The 19,368-nt window shown below is 39.9% G+C and overlaps 1 protein-coding gene across 2 annotated transcripts in view; it reads right to left on the reverse strand.

Annotated features, from left to right (window-relative positions):
* Positions 1-787: 787 nt before the first annotated feature.
* The window catches only part of mpped2a (metallophosphoesterase domain containing 2a), a 64,668-nt gene continuing 46,087 nt past the window's right edge, over positions 788-19,368 (reverse strand). For both annotated transcript variants that reach the window (XM_055036825.1, XM_055036826.1), the window contains exons 5-7: positions 4,546-4,661; positions 2,743-2,856; positions 788-2,035 (exon numbers count right to left, since the gene is read on the reverse strand). In XM_055036825.1, the coding sequence (XP_054892800.1) occupies positions 1,917-2,035; positions 2,743-2,856; positions 4,546-4,661 (349 nt within the window). In that variant the 3' untranslated portion in view covers positions 788-1,916. The remainder of the gene's footprint in view (positions 2,036-2,742; positions 2,857-4,545; positions 4,662-19,368) is intronic.

Genomic DNA, 19,368 nt, shown 5'->3' on the forward strand with positions numbered 1-19,368 from the left:
TCCAGGAAGCTGGTGACACCCAAATGGAAAAACAAATACATGCAAAATATACATTTTACAAAGTAGATTTTGCCAATTCAAGGCTGACATTTAGGTTGCACTAAAGGCCAAATATCCCAAAAAGCAGCAAATCCACAATCCAAAAAATAGAGAAACAAATTTTTTTTTTTACAACAGTAAGAGATTTCTGACTCCATCTTCTATCTATGGGAGTCAGAGGAACGCCTTTGTCAAAAGAAACGGGACACCCGTTGCTGCAAGGCGGCACAAAACGGAAGGCAGGGGCCAAGTGGAAGAGGCCAAAGGGAAAATTGAAACCTTTCAAAACGGATTAACCCAAAATCCTCCTAACACTCGGAGAATGAGTTACTTCAAAGGTTCAAAGCTGTGTCGAATAATAGCGAAAAGAAGCTGCTGGCAGGTCCTCATCGAGAAGTTACGCGCTCTTCCGACGGCGCCATTTTGTTGGTGCTTTTTGTCCGAACATCCGAGCAACAGCGACATCATTTGCATTTAGTGCCGTAAGATTAATTTTAAGTCACATAAATAATATTTCTTAATAAGCATCTATTACCTAGGCACTACAATTTAATGATCTAAACTAATATGAGAATATTTATATTTTATTTATTTTTAGTATTCAGTGTTTGGATATTTGTTCTCTGCTTCATATCAGCAAAAAATCAAATTGTAATCCCCCCAAAAAAATCACTTATTCAAATAAAACAATGTATTAAAAAATGGTTGGATAAACATGTTCACTTATTCAAATAAAACTTTTCTTAAGTAAAAATCTTGCAATTTTATTTGCATATAAAGGCAGCTAAATATCACAATAAAATGAAAGAACTAACCTTTCCATGGCGATACAATCAGAAACAGCGAGAAGGGAGAGAGCACGAAAAGGAGCATTTACAGCTGAGTTCAGACGACTATTGGCAAAACATTTTTTGTGCTAGCAAGATTGCATTTACACACAGTGCAAAATTAGAAGAAAAAAAAAGCAACAAAACACAAAAACTATCAGATTTTACACTTTGTTATCCATGTTTAGTCAGGCGAGTTTCAGGGAAAACACCTGTTGGATTGTTTCTACAAAAACATGGAGAAATGATGCAAGATACAGAAAAACTTCTTTTCTTCTTCAAAACACAACTTTAGTACAGATGTTTTAAAAGATGAATATATAATTTATATATATGATATTATACATTTTCCAAATCAGATGAAGAATCCTTGATAAAAAGTGAATATTGTGGCTGTTTTCGTAGCTTTCCGTCCCGCCGATCGTCAGGTGTTGCTCAGCGGGGGATGATGGGTAATAAATAAGAACATTAAAGCTAGTTTAAGGCAGCGTCCCTGTCAGCCAATAGGAGGAGAGAAAGAACTGACGAGAAAGCAAAGAAGAAACTGAATATTTATCATATGACACAATGTAAAAACAATGGCATCCGTCGTCTGGCCAGACCAAACCGTAAAGAAATTGTACAAATTCACAAAGCGTCATTTATTTTACACTTCTGACCAATATTTATCAAGAGCAAGATTGTTTAACCACAAAATCTCATAGAAAAAGGAGAATACCGGTGGGGCGAACCCAAAACGTTCTGCTGGCTTCAGACAACAAAATGTTTCGTCGTTCTCCAGTAAACCATGTTTCTTTTTTCTTTTAAAGGATTAGTTCGCCTTCTTCAACGATCAAATATGATGGAGTGACGCCAAGCAAAAAGCCTGGACAGTTGGCACAGGATAAGAAGAAAAACAAAACAAAAAAAACACCGATATTCTCCTTTAACGCCGCGTTTTCCCATCGCTTTTTTCTCCAAAAGCAAAACAAAATTTGCAAAGAAACAGTTGAATTTTTTTTTTCGTAGAAAAGTCGTTCCTCCTGACGGCAGCGTTCGATGGCGGCGACCTCAGGAGCTGGAGGGGTTGGGCAGGTCGAACACGATGGGGGGGTTGGTGGGCTGGAAGCTGACGGTGCACGTCGATGCGTTGATGAACGTCGTGAAGCCGTCCGTCATGATGCCGTACCCTGGAAGGACCGACAGCGTCACAATACGTCTCTAGACTGCGGGAGGGCGGGAGGGACACTGAGGGAAAACGGTCTGAATTCTGGATTAATCTGTGAAATTTGACTTTTTTCTTAGATCTTTTCATCAAAATTCTGATATTTTTCTTAGATTTTCAATATTTTTAACCAGAATTCAAACTTTTTCCTCAGAATCTCCACCTTTTTTTAAATCACAGAATTGACTTAGAATTTTTACTTTTTTCCCAGAATTTTGATTTTGATCAGAATTCAGAATTTTTAAAATCAGAATTCAGACTTTTCCTCAGAATTTGATACTTTTTTCTCAACATTTTGACCTATTTTCACAGAATTCTGACTTTAATCGCTCAATCACATTTGTTTAAATGGTTTTTGCTCCAACAGGCAACTCAAGTCTTAAAACTTAAATCTCCCAAATAAATTTGGGTTCAGTGGGGATGAAATGCAGGTTGGAAAATCTTTCAATAAGGAAGTAAATATTGTGGTTACAACATAATTGTAATAGAGCCCAGAATGTTTGGTGGTTTATTTGGACAAATTTAAGACCAATCATCAGAATCGGGGCACATTAAATTTCATCACATTTTCGCCTCTAAAATATTTAAATAAAATTTGCAGCAGTTATCTATTTAGCATCATCTCTGTGACTTTGTGGTTTCAGATGTTCTGTTGCTTCTCGCTCCGTTTACCTTCATGAATGCCTCCAAAGGCGTGAAGCTTGGGCCGGACTCTCTTCTGGACCGTGTTGAGCAGCTCCACGCAGCCGACCCGCTGCAGCTCTTTAGGAACCCAGTCCCTGAAACCTGAAAAATGCATTCATTTCACCTTTTTACTGACTTTTATCTCCCAGACACAGCATTGAAAACATGTCAGTACTAATAAACAGTCTGAAACTTTATATTCTAAACTATTTTACAAATCTTCAGGACACAAAACAATAAAACTACGCCTGGGTTTCCTTCATGCATGGTTCAAATAAAGCAGATAATTTTTCTATTTTTAAAGTTTTAACTAAGTTCTAAACTCTGATTTTTCATTTCAGAGGAAATTATGTCTGAATTTAGAAAACTTATCATCCAGGCATCCATTTATAAGGAATTAAGTATTAAGAACGTTTTATCAACATTTTTCATATTTGAATCATTTTTTCAATGAAGCTTTAGCATAAATTTAATCGCAGCCGTCATGAACGAATAACTGCATGAAGCGATGGCAAAAAGATCGAATGAATGGACAGACGGATGGATAATAAAGGCAGTGATGGATGGATGATAAACGGTTGGATGGCAAGATATTCACGCCAGCCCAATAATAAGTGGTGAGATTTTGTGTTTTTACAGTGTATAATTGAACAAACGGTTTATAAATGTTACTTTTTTCAGTGATTTTTCGTCTCTGATCCCTGTGAAATCCTGCCAACATGGCGTCTTTGGATCTACATGTTTAACCGGTCCAGATGATTCCGGACCTCTCCTGGCCCGGACCGGCTCCAGAACCCGTTTGCTTCCCTCTCCAGCAGAAATCGAGTTTCCATAATCAAACGGCCGCAGCAGCAGAAAGCCTCCGTGGGCGAAAGGGAAGGAAATCACTCAATAAAGCCAGATGGAGTCGAAACGAGGAGAAAAACAAGCGAGACCCAAACAGCCAGGAGGAAACGCTAATCAATCTGCTGCGAAAACCACAAGAAAAGTCTGAGATGACTTGGTTTCCATGCAGGGAAACAGAAACACCGGAGCAAATCCACCGTGTGCAGAGCTGACGCTCCGTCTGAGGCAGAAAGATTACAGTTTCGATAACGCAGCTCATGTTTTTATTGTACTGTTTTCTAAAAACAGAAAATGATGAAAAACTTTTTCAAAAAGTGGATTTGATTTCAATCATCCCTGCCAAGATTTGATACACGGAAATTTGAGTTTAATTATAGGAACATAGTCATTACACTGCAAAAACACAAAATCTTACCAAGAATGTTTGATCTATTTTCTATTGCAAATATTTCAGCACATTTGAAAATAACTTACAAATAACTTACAAGCAAAGTCGCTTGTTTTAAGTTAATAATTTCTTAACATTGTTTAAAAAGTTCTGGCAGATTATTTAACTTTTTCATGTTTTCAGTGAAATAATCTGCCAGTGGAATTAGTACTATTCTGTCAATATTAAGGAATTATTCACTAAAAACAAGCCATTTCTGCTGAATAGTTACTTATAATTAAATCTTAATAAGCAAAAAATATTGATGAATTAATAAGGTTGATTGATTGGTTAATTTTCCAGCTTGTTTTTCCTCCAGACGTTCAATCAAATTTTATTTGTGTAACATCTTTCAGTAACGAGGCCTTTCAAAGGCTTTACATCCTAAAAATACAAAGTCATAGAAACACAGTGAACAACTGAAACATTTTGCCAAGAGCCGTTGTTACACATCAAATGATCGATTCATGTTTGAGTGAAGGCGATGAGGGGAGCTGTGATTGGCCGACCGGTCTCACCCAGTGGCGGTCCGTGGGTCATCAGGATGTCGACGCCCTCGGGGACGAGGTTCCATTTATCCAGCAGAGACTGACCCCGAGGCAGGTTGAACCCCCAGCCGTTGAACCACGGAGTCCTGCAGAAACGGGCGGGGGAGGGGCGAATGCGCCGCATTAGCATCACTCACTGTGCCATCACAAAAGACAACAATCGACTCCAGAACAATAAACATGAAAGATTCTCCCACTTTTTCCATGGGTTTAAGGTGTAGTGACTGACATGGACGTATAAAGGATCGTTTCAATCCTTTTGTCACATCATCAAATTCTCATCAGGAGTCATTAATTCGTGGTGGAGGCGACCGAGATCCCCTCTGAGGCAGTTTTTCTGCATTTTTCAGGTCAAGATAACCTGAAAAATGAAGAAACCAGGAATAAAATGTGTTTTTCTCACAGTGAACATTGACTGCATCATCATAAGCAGAAAAGTACTGCAAAGTGGAGACGATATGATGTTTGGATCATTTCTGCGTTTTTCAGGTCAAAATAACCAGAAAAATGCAGAAAACAGAAAGAAAAACACTCAGTCAGTTTGGCAATTAGTTTATGTTTATGGTGTCTGAAAAGGAGTCGTTTCAAAAACCTGCGAAACGTAACGCCACACATCAACAGGCGCTGCCCGTCACCAAGCAACACCGGCGGAACCCAGGGCGATACCTTGCAACCTATGCTAAGCTCCAGCACGTTTGGTCAGCTGGTTTTACCACGGTATGTGCTGTACAAAGGCTGCTGGAAAATAAGTATTTTGTTGAGATATCCCTCCCTGCATTCTTGTTGGTTGTGCAGGAGGCTCCACTTCTGCTTTTCAAACATGTACGGTTATAAAACTGCACATTGTTTTCAGCCATTTTCATGTGCAATCGTTGACTTGAGGTCCCGTAAAATCGTATTACCTGAACATTATTTTGTGCAAAGAATTTGATGATCATGTTTTGTATCGCCCATAGATCTATCATAACCTGCTCTGTGAAGCATCATTAAGAAAAACCAACAAATTATTCCAGAGAACACGCCAACAAGCTTCTGGATTCATCCCAGCACTCACAGCGAGAACGAATTCGGGAGCTAGAAGCTGAGCCCTGGTAGGAGAGAATAGTTGAATTTCTATTACCAGGGAGCCGCGTCATGCGTCAGCCGCTGCTCGCTCTGCAGGCTGAGTGACAGCAGCTGGGCGGCTGCGTCGCCACAGTGACAGGCCGTGTCTTCCCAACAGACACAAAGAAAACTGGATCTGCCGCAGCGGGACGGACAGATTCACAGGTTTACAAGAGATAAAGAAATACGGCCAGCAATGCACAGGGTGGGTTCAGGCCTGCAAACATTCACCAAATGATTTGTACAATGCCGGATTAGAGCTACTGAAAGAGTAAGTTTTCATTAAAAAACGTAGAAATTTTGAGATTAGTCACAGAAATTTTCTAGAAATAACATTTCTGAGTTTAAAAAATCTAAAATTTGTGCCAATAAACTCAGAAGTTAAGATTAATCTCAGAAATTTTTAAGAAAAAGAAGGAAATTTATGAGTTTGAAAAGTTGAAAACTAGTTGGAAAAACTAAAATCTTTTGAGATTAGTCTCAAATTTTCTTGGAAAAAAATGGAAATTTCTGAGTTTCAAACGTAAAATTTTTATTACTTTTAAAAAGTTAAAAAAATACAAATTTGAAAACTTTTCAAACTTTTTCAGAAAATTTGACAATTTTGATCTCAGAAATTACCAGAAAAACTATTACATTCGGAGTTAAATCTGAAGAAAACTGAAACTTCTGAGCTAAAAAGTAAAAAATTTATGAGAAAAACTGAGATTGATTTCAACTTTCCAAAGACTAAAATTTGAAACTTTTGAAAATTAGAAAATTTCCAAGTTGAAAATTTAAGAACGATTAATCTTACAATTTCTACTTTTTAAGCAAACCTTTACTCCAAAATCAGAAATTACCAAGTTTTTTTTCTGAATAATTATACATATAATATTATATTCATAGTCAGGCTAATCGGCAGATTATTTGATCAGTAATTGTTATAACAGCCCCAGTTAGACATAGAAGCGATCCAATGAATCCAAAGCAGAGAAGGAGAAATGGAGCGAAGCCTGGTGGATAAATTGATCTTTCATTTATCAGAATAAGAATCCTGAGAAGAGAGGAAAGGAAGACGGATCATCATCCTGATACCTCGGTATATAACCAGACCTGCTACTTCAAACGAAGCATAAAAACCTTCATTTGAATGCGAGACGCGCAGCAAAGATGGCGGGTGGCGTCTGATCCGGGTGAAATCAGGGCGAAGGATGGACGCCGCGGCTCTAATCGATACCAACTGTTCCAGGGGAGCAGGAGGTGTAAAACAGGAGATCACAATCTCTTCTGGGTCAGAACCACCCAAAGCAACAAAAACGACCCGGTTCGTTCAGCGAGCTTCGTGACGGATTCGCACGGCCGGAGAGAGCGGAGAGCTGAGGAATGAGGTTAGAAATGAAATGTGAGGAGAAGGCAGCGGGGGGGCAGGCCACGGAGCGAACTGATTAATTAAAACTAATCACACAAATCGGAGCTAATGGAAGCCTAATGGATTACTTAGAAGCATCGCCACTTTTCAGATGAAAACGCCACCGCCGCCGTGGAAGAACTCGGACCCGGTCAGGCAGGAAGAACCAGCGCAGTCATGAATCTGGCTCTGGTTTTTAAAAAATAAAACATCCTCAACCTGCTTCCATTCCTGATTTGATTCTTCAAATCAAACAATACGGTGATTGTGTTGCCATCATTCGTAAGATATTAATAAAGGTTTCTAGAGGTCATAGGTCAAAAGCCCCTTCCACAATTATGGAATCAAACAGATTTGGAGTAAATTAACTGCATCATGTTTGTTCTGTTAACATTTTCATTTGAGCTGCTTTTGTTTCAACGATACTAAGAGCTTGAGATCAAAGGTCGCACCACATTGTGCAAAAATATTCACTGAATGAAGAAAAACAAAAACAAGATTCAGACACAGATTAAGACAAAGACAAAAGTCTTGCACTGGAAGAACCTCACCCAGTACATCTGATTTATTGTCTGTAAATATCAGTTACATTGTGTTTTTTGTGATTTAATTTGCTTGAGTAACTTTTTGGACAGTTTTTATTTCTACTTGAGTAAAAACATGTTGAAGTGGAGCTGCTCCCCGGCCAGCAACACAATGGTCCCGTTGTCGGCTGCCTGCAGATGAAATATACCTTCCATGCCAGCGCATTTGTTAACCTGCGCCCAGATTAATGGCGTCCTGGACACAGAAATGGGAGATCGTTTCCTGTGTGGCTGTGATGCAGCTTTTATTACATGTACTACACAGTGTGGGGACCAGTAGAGAGGGATGGGACCAGTAGACAGAGATGGGACCAGTAGAGAGGGATGGGACCAGTAGACAGAGATGGGACCAGTAGAGAGGATGGGACCAGTAGAGAGGGATGGGACCAGTAGACAGAGATGGGACCAGTAGACAGAGATGGGACCAGTAGAGAGGGATGGGACCAGTAGAGAGGGATGGGACCAGTAGAGAGGGATGGGACCAGTAGAGAGGGATGGGACCAGTAGACAGAGATGGGACCAGTAGACAGAGATGGGACCAGTAGACAGAGATGGGACCAGTAGAGAGGGATGGGACCAGTAGAGAGGGATGGGACCAGTAGACAGAGATGGGACCAGTAGAGAGGGATGGGACCAGTAGAGAGAGATGGGACCAGTAGAGAAAGGGAAGTCAGTCAAGGAGTTACTTTCAGCTCCAGAACTACGGAGCTATATTGATGTAAAAGTTTGAAGCTGAAAAACGTATTAATATTCTATATGCGAGTGTGATTGGCTTAAGAAAAACATATATAACAACAAGGACTAAAAACGCACAAATTTGTCAGCATCATGTTTTTTTTTTGTGTGTGTCATGTCTTGTCATTTTTTGTTCGGTTCGACCCACACAACCCTAGATGTTTGAAACAGGGAAAAAAAATCTGAAACTAAAGAGAAAATAATAATAAGGGACAAAATCTGAAACTTAAAAACTTCAAAATCAAACTGAACAAAATATATCTGAAACTGACAGAAGAAATTTATCTGAAGTAGCTTTGAACTTTTCCCAGTTTCATTTTTTTAAAACTGGAAAGAATTTAAAAGAAATGTTTTAATGAATTATTTTAAAATGAACTTTATGGCACCAATGGAGCTCCGTGGTGGAATCGACTCCAGATGTATCACAAAAAGTCCACTGCCTCAACTTTTAAACAATTGTTGTTAAATTGCAAAGAAAAGACATTAAATTGATCAAAGGGACAAATCGGTTGCCGTCCCAGCATGTAACAATGAAAATTGTTTTTGTCAAGTTTATTTTTTCCACTCCTTTCACACATTTTGTTTTGTTTCTTAATGCTTGTATTTAATTTGTTGATATCACAATAAATTTATTTGACATTATGTCTTGGATCAGAGGCAATAAGAGGGGCCCCGGGCCTCTGACGGCCCCCATCTACAACCGCCCATAGATTCCGCTCACTGCTGAAATGAAAGCAGCAAACAAAGGAAGAGCAGAAGCAGACCACAGTTGTCATTTCAATGCAACAAAAATGCCTTCTTTAATTAAACATCTGTAAGAGCACTAAAAAAAAAAAAAAAAAAAGAAAGAAAAGCTGCGTCAAACGGACAAAAAGCTCGTAACCTTGGTAACAGGCGCATTAACGATCATCAGAGCAGGCGGATTGAAACGCTGCAGCAGGCGGAGGAAAAGCAGACAGAAGCTATTTAGCCCTCATGCACAGAACGTCAATATTCAATTAGGCCGGTGGACATCATTAGGACGGCGGCGCAGCGTCTCTGCGGGCGTGACACCGCTCTTAACCCTCTGCGCCCCCAGAGCGCCGCACTCTGGGTCCGCAGACGCCCCGAAAACGGAGCGCACACGAACTCAACGCTTTATTCCTCTCATTACGCACTGCATGCCCAACTCCTCCTTCCCATAACGGATCATTTTAACCATTTTTACAGCTCATTGGATCAGGCGGAGAGATACACCGGAGCACTTTCACGTCCAGGAAAACGGGACTGATTGATTTATTGGAAGTAACTAAGTCATTGATTATTTAATGACAAAAATGCTGCTAGGAAAACTAAAAAAGGCCCATATTAAAAGAGCTTTAGTTGCATTTTTAAAGATTTACAAATCACATATGCTCTTAAAATCAGATTATTGGGATAATCCCAGGAAATGCTATGTAAACCAAAATCCTAACCTCTTCAGTCAGAGGATGGATTAGTACAGACAGGAAGGACTAACGGCACCGAAAAAATAAAATCTGACTTTAATCTCAGAATTCTGAGATCAAAAAGTCAGAATTCTGAGACTGACAATTATTTTTCAGTGGCCCTAATCCTCTTCTGCAGATTAAAAAACAAGACTACATGAAGATCTTTTCAGGAGAATTTTTCTGCAATTTATACATGCAAGCAAAAAATAAATAATAATAATAATAATAATAATAATAATAATAAAAAAGATGGCAACAACTACTAAATGATCTGCCAATGTAAAATTTTCTTGCACTTTATTTGTTCAGTAAAAAAATAAATAAAACCAAAAAATACTGGAAGTTTTGAATATTAGAGAATCTGTGTCGCTTAGTCTTTGCAGGACAAAGATGGACCAGAAATAAAGCAACAAATAATGGAGACAAAGACTTTGCCGATGTAAAAGCATTCTGGTGTAATAAGAGAAATTTCTGCCTTCTTTATAATTTCAGTTTGGTTTTCATAATTGGTCTTCAACTACAGGCAGTCTGTGCTCGGCACAGAGAACTTTTAAATTCCTGAGACTGGTGCCTGTCTGTTAGGTCTCCACAGTGACACCTGTGTGTTAAAGCCAGAGGTTTTAGCACTTTATTCTAGGACGATTATTGTGTTTTGGATTGATTCGTCAGTTTGGGATTCCTGTCCATCACTTCTGCCGACCTCCAGCTGTGCGTCTGATTGTTTTTAATCTTTTGCTGGTGTTTGTTTGGTTTTTCTTTATAGATTGAGTTTTTTTTATAATCCTGAATTTGCACTAAATTGTACAGAAATGCTGAATAAGTAAAAGTAGAGAAAAATACACATGGAAAATCTGCTTCTTATTAGTTCCACATGAAAACACACACACCTGAACTACTTTCATTGGCTCTGTGGAGTGTCGACTATTTACCAAACACACTGCAGACTCTCGGCCTCCTCCAGGTGTGTCGCACTCAGCAAACAGGCTGTAAAGGTCAGGTGAACTCTGTGTACTAAACACCTTTGAAGTTTGACCTCACTGCTTAAGATGGAGATCACAACAAAGATGGCCACTTTAAAATGCAGAAAAAATCCAAACGCACTCAAATTTGACACTGAAGTCATATTCTATTCTGAATATGTTAAATTCACCAAAACAGGAACTTGTGATACTAACAACAGTCAAAAATTTTTATCCGTTACAATTTTAATTTGTTTCATGTTAGAAACTAGTAGAGATAAAGAACGCTGTAAAATATTAACATCAGTTGTTGATGTACAAAACTTGATATAAAGTATTAATAACTGTTATAAAAACAATCTACTGATGAAAGCAAATCAGAAATATTACGTTTGGATTTTCAAAATAAAGCACGATGTTAAGGATGAGTAAAGTGTTTAAAGCTTAAGAAGAACTTCCACAATGCAAAGAAATATAATAATAAGAAGAAAAAAGTCAGAATTTGGAAATTAAAGTCAGAATTCTGAGAAAAGAGAATTCTGAATTTCTGAGAAAAGATCAAAATACTGACTTAAAAAAAGTCATAATCCTGACATTAAAGTCAGAATTCTGGAAAAAGTAGGATTTTTTTTTCAGTTTTTCTCTAATAGTCTTCCATAGAAGAAGCTTCCTGCTTCAAGCTCCCTGTATTTTATCAAAGGAAGATCGAACACGTCTCAGGTGAAGCATCATCCTTCACCTGCAGCTGCGCCGCTCCTGAAACATCGGCGTGAAGACGTTCGCCGGCCGTGATGAACAACCTGCGCCGCAGATACCAGCAGAAACGCAGAGCGGGAGGCTGAGAAGTGGTGTGAAGGTCCGGCCATCCATCCTATCTGACCTCTGAGTCGCAGCGGCCCCGGGGTCGCGGTCTAATTGATCAACCTGTCAGAACCAATGAGGGCGGCCATGTTAATGGGACTTTTATAAGCCCCGCGGGATGCAGCGGCTGACACTCAGGACTGCATGAGCATGTCCACAGCAGAGTGCAAGCCCTGAACTCCCAGAGCCCAGCTAGCCTTATTAAAAGGAGCCAAGCGAAGACTCTGCCTGTGCTTTGACAAATGGCCTCTCAACACCAAGGCCACCTTTGCAAACTTTGGGGACGAGGTGGAAGTCGCAGGGGTGAAGGAGCCATGTTGGCGAGCGTTCGTTCTGTCACTGCATTAATAACCTGTGCCCAGTGACTGATGGAGTGTGGAATGGATTAATCCTGCCGCCAAACACAAAGGCTCCAAGGGTTAGCCACCAGACTTAGCCCACTTAGGAGAGGCTAGAGCCATGGGGATGGTGCAGTTCACGCGTTTCCAGCTGCAGTTTGACCTGCAGGCTGCTAACGTAAAACAACCACAGTGGAGATTTCACAGCAAACACAGCTGCTCTCAAACAAGCCGGCTCGCAGCGCTTCACTGCACTCTGGGCTGAGAAAGAGACTCAGAGGGGAGAAAAAAAAAACGCAGACGGGGTGAGCGCCCTACATTGTAACAGGAAATCAAATAAAAGTAGAGGAGTTCAGAGTGCATCTTCTAAGAATCTGCTTACACACACACACACACACACACACACACACACACACACACACACACACACACACACCTTTCAGCAGGCAGAGATGGACTGGATTAGTTCAGCCGTCAAAAGAGTAAAGAAACCAAAAGCAAACCTCAAAGTGTGACTCTGATAAGAAATAAAAATAAAATGTTTTGTCTTCCAAAACGATGGAGCAATTAGTAACAGAAAAATCGCATTAACTGAAACTATAACTGATAAATTAATTTGATTGTTCAAATGATCATCAACTAATTTATAAATTGTTTAATCGTTAACTGGAGTATACAGTATAAAAAAGAGTTTGATGAAAGAACACACTAAAACCAAGAATTAAGTACATTTTGTATTTAAGGTTAAAGAAAATCAAGTGTTAAAAAAAACATGCAGCCGATTTTTTGGCAATAAATCCATGTTTTTTTATTTTTGTGAGCAGTTTCATTCAGAAAACTCTTGCTGCATTCTTGTTGGTTGTGCAGGATTCTCTACTAATGCTTTTCAAAAACGTATGGTTGCATAATTGCACTTCTGTTTGCATGTTGAGTTGGGCCAAAAGCAGCTCATTTAGATTTAAGGCTGCAAGGCGCCTTAAAACTCTCATTCCAAAAGGAAATGCTGTTAGAATTTGGTTAAAAGAGAAATGTAGTAAAGATGTTTTCTATGGACCGTGGACTTATCCTGACCTGTGAAAAGAAGCATAATATATCACCTTTAGATACGTACATTTCTGTTTGTCAGAGTGGTATTTGCACATCAAACTGGAAGGAGCAGCAGTGCGTTATCCGAACACAGGCTGGATCACATGTGAACACTAAATCTCTGAAATATGCATCTGTCAGGAAGCGATGCGGCTCGGCAGAAACTGGAGACCAGAGCAGTAAAGAAAGAGGGAATCTGGGTTCTATTCAGAGGAACTGTATGGGGGCTGGGGCCGAGACACAAGGACGAGGGTCCCATTACCCTCCTCCAACCTCGACCTCCATGAACTTGATCCTGAGGAACAATGTAAGTATGGAGAGTGGCAGAGGAGGAAAAAGCAGCTTGGAGAGGCAGGGGGAGGATAATATCTCTGGGAATCGAGTGACAAAAACGGACCGGCACGGTTTCATTTCCCCAGTTCTGCTCCACAGACGGGACAAGGTGATCTGAAACTGTGGCACACACACAGGTGCGTCTTTTAGGACATTCCTGCACATGGTTTTCCTTCCACACACACAGACCAGGTCTGGAAGCTAATTAAAAAAAATAAAAAGCTGTTTTCAACAAGCTTTCATTTCTGACATACAATAATGAGAGAAGGTGGGTCTAAATGGAAATGATAAAAAATGTCTGTTTTTCCTCTGCCTGTCTGGATCAGATTGAAAAAATCTGTCTCCTTTTGGCATCAACACAAAAAAGAAACTTGATACCAAATATTTAATTTGTTAGTTAATATCTTATCAGCATCTTCGAGTGTCCTAAAACGCGCCCCCTAAGTTTGAGTTATTATTATTATTATGATGGACGGATGGATGGATGGATGGATGGATGGATGGATGGATGGATGGATGAATGTTTGGATGGATGGATGGATGGATGAATGTTTGGATGGATGGATGGATGGATGGATGGATGGATGGATGGATGGATGGATGGACGGACGGAATCTTCAACCAACCCCAACATCTTTTGTACCAGAACAGAGGAAACATCCAAACTCTGGGAATCGAACCCCAAACCTTTGGTTTGAAAACATCCAAACCTCTGAGTCAGTCCAACACTTTGTCTGCGATCTGATAAAACCTTGATTCGTCTAAAACTCCAACACTCTGATTTACGGAGGCTGGAAGGTGCAGAGAAGCAGCGATTTCCTTTGAGCAAAGCAGAAGAAAGTCTCTCATCTGGAGGTTCTGACTCAGCAGAAAACGTCAGACATCAAACAGAACGTATATAAAAACCACACAGCCTCAGGCAAACTTATAACACATTGATGGTGCTGATAAATAAATGTTTAACGGTTGTTCTTTAGAAGAGCTCAACAGCCAAGGGCCTAGAATATGTTCTATTATTTATTTACTACATCAGCATTTATTTTCCTCTTATGTGGGAAGGAAAACCTCTTTCCTCCTGGGGATTGTGAGGGGAGAAAAGCAGCCGGCGCTCAGGGCCTAAAGCACGCTCCGCATCGTCTCAACATGACAAGCCGACCGGGCTTTGCTGCAAAGGTCAAAGGTCAAGGGGCTGAAGATGCGGGGGGATTCTGAAAGGGTCACCCAGGATCAAATCTGAGCAGATAAATGGCTCTGTCTGCAGACAGTGTCCTGACCTTACAACAAGTGGACTTTACAGAGAAACGGAGGCGACAGCAGACCCAGGAAAGAACAGAAACCGGGACCGATAAACGGACCAGAACACACCAACCAATGAAAACACTGCAAAACTTCAGACCCTGCATGTCATGACTAACATCCGAAAATTCTGCCGTGGCAGAACAATCCTGTTAGCAAAATGAAACATGGAGATGAAGGTAATGTTTTTAGGCTTGATGTTTATCCAGAACATGATCAATAAGTGATCGTTGTGGTTGATTAGCTACTGCTGCTATTAGCTAATCCAACAGTGTGGTGATTGATCAATTAATGAATTAGCTAAATTAGCATCAGTAGGTCAGAAAGTCTGACCTACTGATGATCTGTCAGAGTTGATGCTCAAGTTGCCCTTTTTTATATTTTTTAACTGAACCGAAACCGAAACCACATCACATCTGCATGTTAGGTTGTCATAGCCAAGCTAGCATAACTGAACTACTTCCGCCCACCATTTCTTTTCTTAAATAAAACCCTTTTCTGAGGCAAAGCACTGTGTCACTCTTTCTGCTAGATATCAGAAATTTAAGATTTAGCGTGCCACATTGACAACTTAATGGATAAACCAATGCTAACCATTGTTAGCCAGCAGTTTTTTCCCCTCCAGCTGGGAAATGGGGGCGGGATCTTCCATGTGTGCCGTCATACTGCAGGAGTCCATATGCATCCATAAGTTTCTGGCTGTTGTAAACAATAATTCTGGTAATTTTGAGTTTATTTTGCCTAATTTTGTTATTTGTATGAATTATCATCATTATGGTCTTTAAAATACCATAAATTTCCACTGAACCTTATATCTTGGTCCATTTGATGATGTAATTTTTAAATATTAAATGATTGATAATTTGATCAGTTGTTCAGTACTTGAGTAGACTTTTTACCAAATGCTCTTTTATCCAAGTAATTTCTTGGATTTCTACTTCTCACTTTTAAATGGGTAAAAATATGTCAAAGTGCTACTCTGACGATTTCTGAATTTAACGAAGCCTCGAGGAATTTTAACAATCGATTAAAGATACAAGCTATAAAATGTGTAACTTCATCGTTTTAACATTTTTCCGGCTTTTACTGTTTTCTTCCCACAACAGTGAGCCGTTATCAGCGCTCTAAATCCAGCGGGGGGAGATAAGCGGAGCGGCGACCTCGCCACCGCAGCTATGCGGAGGTCAGCAGGAAGGGGTGGAAGTGTCTGCAGGACGGTGTGAATGCTATCACCTCCGAGCAGAAATCAGTCAGTAAGCTGCCCTTCTGTTTACAGAGCTGTAGCTGCGACTGTGATGGATGGCTCTCTGCAGACAATCCACCGCTCCCTCCGGGCCACACAGCGGGGCGAGGGAAGCAGCGGCGAAACGCCCAGCAGGGGGAGACCGCATGCGTTTATGCAGCGTCGACGTAAGGCTGTTTTAAGGCGAATCTAATCTAGTCATTTCCCAGATTAAACTCCATTTCAGTTGTTTATGAAACACAAATACTCGACATCCTCTGTAAAAACGCTTCAAACTATTTTAACACTTTAGGCAGCAAATATACCTCAATGTGCGGAAATCTTTACCATCTCACAATTTGATTTAAAATTGATTTTTGGTTTAAAACTAATCAAAATTAAATTGAGATATTGAAAGTAACATGCTTCCCTGAACAGGTTAGAATAGGTTAGAATAGGCCTGTTTGCTACAAGACATTTATTGCACAAAATTATTCTTAGATAATAAAATTCCAGTCCAGTTTGAGTTGTTTTAGGGCGTTTTGTTGCCCACTGACTCAACGTTTACACTTACACGTGAAAATGGCTGCAAACTTACACGTGAAAATGGCTGCAAACTGATGTGCTTTTATACAACCGTACGTCTTTGAAAAGCAGAAGTGGAGCCTCCAGCATAACCAACAAGATAGCAGTAAGTAGTTTCTCAATCAACAACAAATATCTTGAATATTTTCTTAAATAAGAAAATAAACATTTTATTGCCTGAAATGGTATAAGATGTGCTGTCATTCCATTCAGTGAATGTTTTGTTTTAGCTGCATTATTTTTATGATTTCGAGAATCGATTAATTATGATGAATTTGATTAATCAATTCAGCCTGCATTTGATTATCTGAAACATGCACAAAAAATCTGAAACATGCACAAAAAAAACTGAGGAGATCTTGCATGTATTTAACGTTAATTTTTCTTTACTTTCAGATGAGTTGAAGTGAAACTACAAGTTACTTCTTTACATTCTGCTTATAATAAGAAACAGCTGTTTTTCTTCAAGGACAAACCAACACATTTAAACAGCCTGATGGAGCGTTCGCCTCATCCGGTCCTGCTGCTGCACTCTATCCTGAATCATTAATGCTTTTTCCCCTAAAAGTTGCACACAAAAACTCTGGAGCTTGCACCTCTTCTCTATCAGAAAAACCCTGCAGCACTTAGCATCGGCAGAGTCATGTCCAGACTTGTTGTCATTGATGGTATAACTTATTCATGTGGTTCTTTTTTTTATTTTATGGCTGCTGAATTCAGCTGCACCGGCACTTAGGTTGGTGACCTTTCACACCAATCTCTGCAGAGAATAATGGCCATGACAGCCAGGGACACTTTACCCCCCAAATCCATGTTAAGGTATGAAAAAAACCTACTGTGGTAAAAGTTGCGTCTAACGCAGAGCTCCTCCACCTCTGGCCGCTGCAACGACACAGACTCAGGATTTTCTCTGCTTTTTAAATATTTATCCGCTCATAGCATGAGACGCAGCATGGGACAGAAAACAAGCCGAAGTCCTGCTGAGTCCGCTCCACACAAATAAACAGACAACAACAAAGGGGGAAAGACAAAGGTGGACAGATCTGGATGTCAAACACTCTTGTGTCTGTTTTAAACCAGGATAATGATGTGTTGAAGGAGGTGGAAGCCACTGAAACTGTTTGTTTTTAACTGTTTTGGGGTCTATTTGTGGGAATTGTTGCATTTAAAACCCTCAAGCTGCATCCTCCTGTTGTAGCAGATTCAGCTGCATCAGCACTTCCAGTAATGCTGTTTTTTCTGCCAGCCTCCAAATGCTCACAAGCTGCAGAGCACTGGTTAATTAAACCTGTGTCGCTTTAAATCTGTCAGTGCTCTTGGGAATGATAACACAAAATAGATGCATACACACCAAAAAACTAAATAATAAATTAATAAAGGGGACGCACAGATTATGTGCATCAGGATATATATCTGTATATTTTCAGAAATATACAGATATAGGAAAATATTTACATGTATATTTTGGAAACAACAGAGTTGTGGCATTGTCATTAGCATGTTTTCATTCTTAAAGGCGACTTATTCATCCAGCGGCCGTCGTGTTTTTGAGTTAAAAATGTTTAAAGTTGAAAGGTAACTGAAAATATCACTTGATCATTATGTGTTATTGGAATATAGGAAGATTAACATCTGAACACCAATAACACTCTTATTGGGTTGCAAGGCAACAGGCGGTGATTGATGAATTGTGACGTTACAGTCTGGAAGTTTTTCAAAGGGTTTGGGTGGATTCCAGAAACAGCACAAAGTTTTCAAATTAAAAAAATACAAATAATAATAAGAAATCTATTAAACACATTTTGCTGACCGATCATTAATTAAAAAACAAACAAAATCAAGAGAACAGCCGTAAACTGTGCTGAAGTATTTTTCTAGCTGCAGATTCCACCTGTGTTACAAATAATCGATCGCGTAAGGAATGCTGTTGTTGCATTCTAGGACATAAAATGTTCATGTTCATGCTTAAAAATTTGATTTGTTTTGACTATAAATCATCAGAACCACCAATTAATCGATAACAAATGTCATCATTAGCAGCGCTAGTTGAAAGTACAAATCAAATACTTACTTCCTTTATAAACCAGCTTTTCTCTGCAAGCAATTTTTTCTTGAGCTGTCATCTTTTTTCCTCGCTGTGGTTAATTAAACAGCTTTATCCCTGTTTTTTCCACCTCAATTTGTAAAACCTGATGTCTCCAAACAGCAAAAAGCATGAAAATGCAAAACTCATTTGGTAACCTGTTAATTTGCAAGTTGCAAAGCAGCCATTTATTACCACTTCCTCACCTGCCCCATCGCTGAGCCATTCATTACGGAGGAGACTCACCTGCACGGCCATTAGCCGCAGCCTTATTCATTTCCTGTTAGCTGGCGCAGGTAGACTGTTAGCGGACAATGTGTCATTAATTTTGCAGGTACAAAGAGACGTGACCCTGTTTTCGGAGCGCCTGGTCACATGACCGGCGTGTAGTTAGCGGGCGTTGCAGGGGAAACAGACCATCAGTGTGTTTACACGGCTGCATCTCTGAGCTAGTATTAATAATAGAGCCACTTAGCATTCAGAGGCGCTGGTCGCAGCCTCGCTGTTTGTTTCACAGGTCATTAAATTTATGCCGCAGCCCTAATGTTCATTACAGCAGCAAGCTGGCCAGGGGTCTGTAACACTCGCTCACTGTCTTTAATCCCCCGCTGTATTCCTGCACCGGCTTCCTTTTCATCCCGCGCCCATTCTGCATCCCTCACATCTCACTTCATTTGCTTGACAATCTTTTTCCTGGTTTAATTAAAAGGATTCTGCCCGGCTTCCCATGTTTCTTGTTAAAAATTTA

Source organism: Poeciliopsis prolifica, unplaced genomic scaffold, assembly GCF_027474105.1.
Source record: "Poeciliopsis prolifica strain line A6 unplaced genomic scaffold, Auburn_PproV2 SCAFFOLD011, whole genome shotgun sequence".
Taxonomy (NCBI): domain Eukaryota; kingdom Metazoa; phylum Chordata; class Actinopteri; order Cyprinodontiformes; family Poeciliidae; genus Poeciliopsis; species Poeciliopsis prolifica.